This window comes from Plasmodium fragile (genome assembly GCF_000956335.1).
Source record: "Plasmodium fragile strain nilgiri unplaced genomic scaffold supercont1.29, whole genome shotgun sequence".
NCBI classification, from domain to species: Eukaryota; Apicomplexa; class Aconoidasida; order Haemosporida; family Plasmodiidae; genus Plasmodium; species Plasmodium fragile.
Window position 1 is genome coordinate 144,907 of NW_012192609.1, and position 7,755 is coordinate 152,661.

At 37.6% G+C, this 7,755-nt stretch overlaps 2 protein-coding genes across 2 annotated transcripts; one reads left to right on the forward strand and one right to left on the reverse strand.

The window, feature by feature from the left end:
- Positions 1–2,978: 2,978 nt before the first annotated feature.
- AK88_02821 (uncharacterized protein) lies at positions 2,979–5,189 on the forward strand (the record flags this gene model as incomplete). Its single annotated transcript, XM_012480444.1, has 10 exons — positions 2,979–3,014; positions 3,195–3,299; positions 3,430–3,538; positions 3,655–3,717; positions 3,910–3,949; positions 4,060–4,174; positions 4,384–4,502; positions 4,614–4,712; positions 4,912–4,990; positions 5,130–5,189. 10 exons carry the CDS (start codon positions 2,979–2,981, stop codon positions 5,187–5,189), a joined length of 825 nt encoding a protein of 274 aa, XP_012335867.1.
- A 444-nt stretch (positions 5,190–5,633) lies between these two features.
- Positions 5,634–6,549, reverse strand: AK88_02822 (uncharacterized protein; the record flags this gene model as incomplete). Its single annotated transcript, XM_012480445.1, has 4 exons — positions 5,634–5,735; positions 5,926–6,015; positions 6,126–6,269; positions 6,481–6,549. 4 exons carry the CDS (start codon positions 6,547–6,549, stop codon positions 5,634–5,636), a joined length of 405 nt encoding a protein of 134 aa, XP_012335868.1.
- Positions 6,550–7,755: the final 1,206 nt, after the last annotated feature.

The following is a 7,755-nucleotide window of genomic DNA, read 5'->3' on the forward strand; positions in this document are numbered from 1 at the left end:
AAAAAAAGAAAGTAGTCCTAGCACGATCTAGAGTTCAATCTTGAAAGATCGCGTCCCCTGTCTAAAATACCTACATGTAAATATGTACATACGTACGTGAACGCTTCCATGTATTAACGATAAGCTCTGAAAAACGAACAAATGGTTAGGCAGTGTGAGCAACGGAATAGTGACATTCACCTATATTGGGTGCATTACCACACATGGACAAGACGCCCAATTCTACGTGTCTCCATGTTGCCCCTCACACGTAATTTATTCTTGACAAAATGGGCAAAAATAAAAATCTATTAGCACTCACCACATTCGTGAAGAAATGCACCATACATTTGCGGAACTTGAAACCAACTCAAATGTGCTGAAATAGGGGAGGCGTGTGATTGTACTCACATTTACATCCTCTTGTATGTTTTTTTGCCTTCCCTTTTAATGTTTACCTTTTCCTGAATATTCATCGCTCCTAGGGGAAATTCAGATCACTTCAAAATATATTTCACAAATATAGGGTGTGGTGTAGTGAACTGATAACATGTTGTTCAAAAGGAATAATTTAAGTCATTAATGTGAGAAAAAGCGTACCTATGAAATGCTTTGATATTACAAAATGATAGAACAACGAAAAAAAAAAAAAAAACTGACATAAAAAAGTATACAGCACAGTATTGTATACACAAATACGCATGATGTTGCTTCATAGAGTTGGGAACTTTGTGCTAAGCTGATCAAGGGGCACACATGTGTGCACTGGTATGTATGCATTTACAAGTACACACTATGCCCCAACACCACAAAGAGTGTTTTAAAAACAAGTTGGGCAAAAGCGGAGAGATTAAAACGCGTGTGCAGAGGTGGCACAAACGAAGTGTTTTTAAAAAAAAAAATACATACACATATATATATATACATATATAAGTGTATATGTGATCAAGTTAAAACAAATTGCACAAAACGGAAAGTACAGTGAAACACTACATATGGCCCGCGAAACTGTGCATACTTACTGCATGCGAAAAAGTGGCACAAAGGCGGAAAATATGACTCAAATGTTCGCATTTATAAATAATGCTAAATGATAATAAGCATAACTACGCATGGCGAAGCACTGCTAAGCATTACTGCGTGCCAAAATGGACAAGCGGTCTGGAACAAAAAAAAAAAAAATACTCACGAACACGTAGCATGTAAAAATAATTCCCCAGGAATAATATCCTTTTTAGCACATGGTTAAAAGCGTATCGCAGAAGAAACGCTTTTCATTTCCACACATTCGTTTAATTTCCACGTTCTGTACACATGCGTGAACTAATTTTTTTTTTATATGTGCGTCTTACTATAAAATTTTTATACTTGGCAAAAGCGATCATTTAAAAGAAATAATCCAAGGGCACACAAAACGGAAATTGGAGTAGCAACTGTAAAATGCCAGTTTTGTATTTTTTGCCTTTTTTTTCCCAAAAAAATACAGTAAGGCCAATTTTTTCATTCAGAAAATGAGAACATATGTGCGCACACTCATTTGCATGCTTTCGCAGAAAGTACAGTGATGCTACTATAAAGCATAGGAAACGTATTATGACACCGCACAGGGGGGGAGACGTATGCCCCCACTCGGCATTTATTTATCGTCAATGCGTCTTATTCGTTTTTTCAACTTTTACCACTTTGCGGCCACAACCTGTCGCAATTTTATGCCCACACTGGTCAACCATTATGGTATTTGCATTTTCTGAGGTACGTCAAAATGAAGGCCTGTTTTATATATATACGTCACTGTCTATAAAAGGAAAAGTCTGGCATATCCATGCGTTTGCCTTTTGTTTTTTTTTTTTTGCCACATTGTGTGGCTCGAAAGTATAAATGTCGTAATTCCCATCCCTTGTCTACTACTGTGCCACTCTTTTAAAGGCGAAAAGAAATCGAACAGTTAAAAAAAATATCCCAACATCCTTTGACAGTTTGCCACTTCGTGTGGTGCATTCGAACCACCACCTTTTGTTTCTTTTTCACACTTGGCAGCAAAATGGGGCCATTTAAAAAACAATAAAATTAAATAATACTGTCATATAACCTGTTAAATAATTCACTAAATAATGCACAACATACGCAGTAAAATAATTGCCTAAATAATAAGCTGAATAATCTGCTAACCTGGTCAAATTACAACTGCTACAACCTTTGTAGCCAATTCGCGGACATTGTACCCAAACGGGGGGGAAAAAAAATGGCAACGAAACGCGGCAAAAAAAGTAGCATATGAAGAATGCTAATTATGCAAACGCGCTGAACGTAAACGAATAAAACATTTAAAACGTTTGCATTTAGAAACCACTAAATGAACCATTTTAACGTTTTGGAAGGACCAGAATTGTAGCTGTATTTTTTTTTTTTAATTAATCCCTACCTCCACACGCAATCCAAAAGCATAGAGCGCAAAACAAATATTTCCTATAACAACAAATTTTGACATCCCGTTAGAAACTCTTTTTTTTTCTTGTTTCAACTTTTGCTGGTAAATTTTTCTCCAATTTTGTATGCATAAAATTGTACCCTACAAATTGTGAATGCACGACTTCAACAAATGAACGTATTATTTTAGCTCCATAAGACTACGTAAAATTGGTGTCGTCCTAACTACACGCCCTTTGTATGTTGCTTTATCCTGTCGCTCCGCTAAGGAAATTATAATAAAGAATCAGGAGTGTTCTACTACCACTGCTATGGTGCAACGGGAATCACGTACATATTGAACAAAAACACATAAGTTCACGTAAATTGACATGCCAATAAAATACGTACGAACGCATACATTAGATGAACATACAAAGTGTTTATTGCCTCAAAAGTGCCAACTGATTCTGTTGTCATTACATGTTGACCCATTTTTCGGTTGCAACAAAAACACTTTTAAATTTTTAATTCAAAATTGAAAAAAGCAAGAATATGTTCTAAATGAATGTACTTAAAATAGCTTAGACGAGATGGTTAGGCCCGAGTATTCTTCCCCCCCAGACATTGTAAGGACAAAAAATAATGGAACAACAGGCACAACAATTGCTCATCAGGATGGATGCAATGCTATATGCGCAGTCTACATTCCCTGTGTGCTCATACGTACACAACATATGCCGTAGTATACTCGCCACAAACACCATGTCGCATGTCCATGCCCGCCCACAAAAATTACACCTTTACAGTTTTATAACGAAGACGAAGCCAAAAAATACGTCCGCAATTCCAGAATTAGGGACATACAATCCCAAATGACTGACCGAGCTTTGGAATTGCTCGTACTCCCGGAAGTAAGTCAGAAAGTGGCATCACTCAATTAGGCATGTTATCCCTTTCGAATAATCTGCGTGAAGAATGTTTCCACGCGTTCTACACGTTTGGCGTTAACCATTTCGCTGTTTCTTGGTTTTCCCCTTATAGAGCCCCTGCTTGCTGCTAGACATTGGATGTGGATCCGGCATAAGCGGAATGACCCTGAACGAATCGGATCACTTTTGGATAGGAATTGACATCAGCATTCATATGATAAGTACGCACAATTTTTGCACCCCCGTCATTTTGATGTATGTCCCAATTATGGGTCCATACTTCTCCGGATGAACATATAAAAGCAACATGTAACGTTTTCCTTCTTCCTCTTTCCAGAAGCGGGATTGCAGAATGAAGCTCACCACGGAGGGGACATGATTTTAGCTGACATGGGAAAACGTAATCTTCGTGATGTGCCCACATGCAAAAGAAAAAGAAAATTGCACATTGCGATTATTACATGAATGAGATGAGCACACTAATGCATACTTGATTAAACAGCATGTGTGCGCCTAACCTACGTATTCACTTTTCAACGCTTTGCAATTTCACCATTTCCCTGCTTTGCTGTTTTTTCCCCGACCTTCTCAGTGATGAGGTTCCAGTCCTGCATTTTCGACGGAGTAGTCAGGTAGCCACGCCGTCTTTCTTACTCCTGATATATTTAACGCTCTTTATTCTAAACAACGGAGAGCATTTATTTACACAAGTTTGTATGTTTTTTTCGACGCACCATTGCAGCATATCTGCCCTTCAGTGGCTGTGTAACTGGGACAAGAAGGATGAAAGTCCCAAAGTGAGAATTAGCACCTTCTTTAAGTGGTTATATAACTGTATGAAACGAGGAGCCAGAGCGGTAAGCGTCAACACGAAGTGAACCCTACCCACAGATGTGCGCTTGTTTTAGGGTTCCAAAAGGTGTCTACAACGCAGTGCAGTTAAAAACGCGTTCCCATTTAGTGTTAAACTCATGAACGCGCTGTGCTTATCTGTGTGCATGCGTATAATTATATGCACACCTGTGTTCATTCATCACCCCCTGGTGATTACCCCCCCCTTTTGCAGGTATTTCAGTTTTACCCCGACTCGGCAGAACAAATTGAAACCCTTACGAACTTCGCCATGAAAGCTGGATTTGGTGGTGGTGTTGTCGTGGATTTTCCAAATTCAGCAAAGTCGAAAAAGTAAAAAAATTAAACATTCTTTGAGGGATAAAAATGCATATATTCATTTATTCTTACATTTTTTCGCGTTCCCTAATGCTTCCCAATTGTGTTTTCATTTTTCCGCATTAGATATTACCTATGCTTGTGGATAGGGTCCGCCGTCGTTTCGCACCTTCCGGAACCCTTGGAGGACGAGGAACATAATGATATTGCGAGCACAAACAGGAGGTAAAAATGCCACAAGGAGGAGCTAGCTATGTGCACATATGAAATTGTGCTGTGCGTGCGAACCATGCGTGTTTGATCGATGTGTTTGCATACGCTGCTGAGTTCATTTTTTTTTTTACCATCAATTATATTACCAAAATTGTGCATGCATCAAGATAACCATTTACACACGCGCAACATTCTGATCACCACAACGCAGACATAATAAGAAAACAAAAAAACAAATAAAAAAAAACAAGGAATGGATTTTGAAGAAAAAGAATCAGAGAAGAATGAAGGTAAGTGAACGGATAATATGCTTTTCCACATTTCCAATTAAGCAGCAAATTTATATACCATTTTGCTTACCGTTTTTACACCGGCATGTGCATGTGTGTCAATTCGTTTTTTTTTTTTTTTCCACACACACCTTTTTAGGGACTGGACGTCAAGAGGGACAGCAAATACACAGGAAGGAAAAGGAAAGGCAAATTTTAAGTCCCCCGCCTGCCCTTCAATGTGTTCTTACGTTATGCGTATTATGTTTTGTGTAGCTTTTTTTTTTTTTTTTTTTACAACATTTGAATATTTTATTTTTCTCAAAAATTTTGCACCACTTTTCCGTTACATTTGTGTGCAACTTATTTGCTGATACCGCTTTACACTTAATAAGTGTTAATAAAAATTTTATGTTTAAGCTGGACTAAAAACAAAATTGTAAAATAGTTCCCCCACAAAATAGGGAAAAAATAAAAACAACTAAAATGTAAACCTTTCGGCAGGTTGACAAAGACGCTGTAAAGCGGGAACGAAATTTTTACAAATTTGGATCAATTTTGACGAATATTTAAAAAAAAATTAAAAAGCACAACAAGGTACTTATCATGTATGTTGGAAAAAAAAGCAATGAATGCGCATCGCTCTGCTTCGCTTTCTTTCTCCCTATTTCTTAAGCAGATTGAAATTCTTTATTATTTCTTCACTTTGATAATTTTGATCAAATTTTTTTATAGCTTCCAACAGTTTTTCACAGTTCAGCTCCTTCTGCAGCATAAGGGTTTGGAAATAAGGGCAAACATATATATGAGGTATCCTATGCATACGTTTATGCGGTGCAGTGTGTGGGCGAAAACAATCCTTCTTTGGTGCACTTATGCGTTTAGTACACAGAACAAGATCTATAATATGTTTTATTTTTTGCATCATAATCATGTATGTGCGTACGTATGGGTACCTTAAGTTCTCCCCTGTTGTCATTAACCTTCTGGTTGTGATTGCCATGGGGCGCTTCGCCGGGCAGCAAGACCGTCGACTGATCTATTAGCTACAAGAAAAGGAACCATAAATGGGTATCTCTTGTGAACCAGGTGAACATTTTCTTTGATAAGATAGAAAACAATGCCTCTACACAAACCGTTTGCAAGAAAACTTCACTTTCAAGCTAGATTGCAAAAATTTCCTTTCCATTACTTTGTCTATCGATTTATGCAACATGAGAGAAATGAATCTGAGGCAGGACTTTTCCGTTACGCTACATCCGCTGTACGAAAGGTAGTAGTCAATCAATTCTTCGCTGAACTGGTTATGGGTAAGAACGAGGAGATGGGGAAAATTGATCGGGGGGGGGGGGGCTTCGTACAATCGGTGCGTGAATATCGCATACGTAGTTATAAGTACGCACGCGTACTGGGTAGATAAAATTTGTTTATACACATGTGAACATGCTGAGCACAAACATTTGGGAACTTCCCAACGAAGACTATCAACAAAATGACACATAGTTCTTTACCTTTGGTCTATTTTTAAGCAGTAGTTTCAACAACTGTTCATCCTTGTCGCTTATGAAGTTGTCATCCATCATGTGGCAGCCGCGCGTAGTTAGATACTTCAATAATGTGATTTTTGTGCATGAACATGAAAACACGAATATTAATAAGAGTGTTAATTTATTTCCCCTTTTTTCTTTAACCATTAACCAGGGAGAAAAAGGAAAAAATTACGGGCTTAACCTTTGCACAGGTTTGCCGTCGTCCCAACTGAAGCAGCCACATGAATTGTCACAAATATGCAAACAGGTAATTTCAAAACCGTAAACATATGTGATTATGCATTATGCGTGCCCTGAACATGAGCCAGGAAGAAGCAAGCCTTCCGAAAAGAAAAAAAACAAAAAATATATTTCCGCTGCCGTTAGTTTCATAAATCCACCGCGCGGATGTTACGACTGAATGAAGAAACTATGAAGCGTATTTTTTGCATGCGTTTAAAGTTGCCGCGCTTTTGAGTTTGCCTTTTCCTGGCGTTCCTCATAACAGCCACGCTGATATTTATTTCGTGCCATTTTCGACAGGAACCTAGTCGTCAACAAGCGAGCATTACTTGGTAAAAACTATTGGTAATACCATTCATTTTCTTATTCCTTTTTTTGGATCATTTTTTGCGGGTTATGTGGTTCACCTTTTAAGTCACTTTTTTTTTTTTTTTTAAATAGCCCACGTGCGAATTAGCTGTTCTTTTTCTTTCGTTTTTGTTTCGCTAAAGGGGACTTACACATAAAGTGTAATGACATTACGCTCAAAGCGCGCAATTAAGAAGTTTAAATCATTTCCCCCTCTGCAAAAAGAGCGGAACAGCAAAAAAAAAAAAGCAGAGCCATTGAACGCGGACAGATTGAAACCCCTGTTAAAAAGATTCCCTCGCTCACATGTTTTCTTTCAGCTGAAATTTCCTGTGTTCCCCAATTTCGCAATTCTTGCCCATTTGTACTTAACAATTCCTTTTTATAAGATTTTTTGTATTTTTCTTTGGTGAAAAGATCAATTGCACACGGAACACACTGTGCATTGTACGCTGCACAGTCATTTCACACAGAATAGTTATTTTCCTTTTTTCCCCCTTCCCCATTCGTTCTTATTGCAGTCTTCTTCACAAAATAGCAGGTTTACGTAATTTCTAAGCAGTGCACATGCATTTGCAATTACACAATTTAAACAAAAAAAAAAAAAAAAAAAAAAAAAAAGGCCAAAAAAAAAAAAAAAAAAAAAAAAAAAAAAAAAAAAAAAAA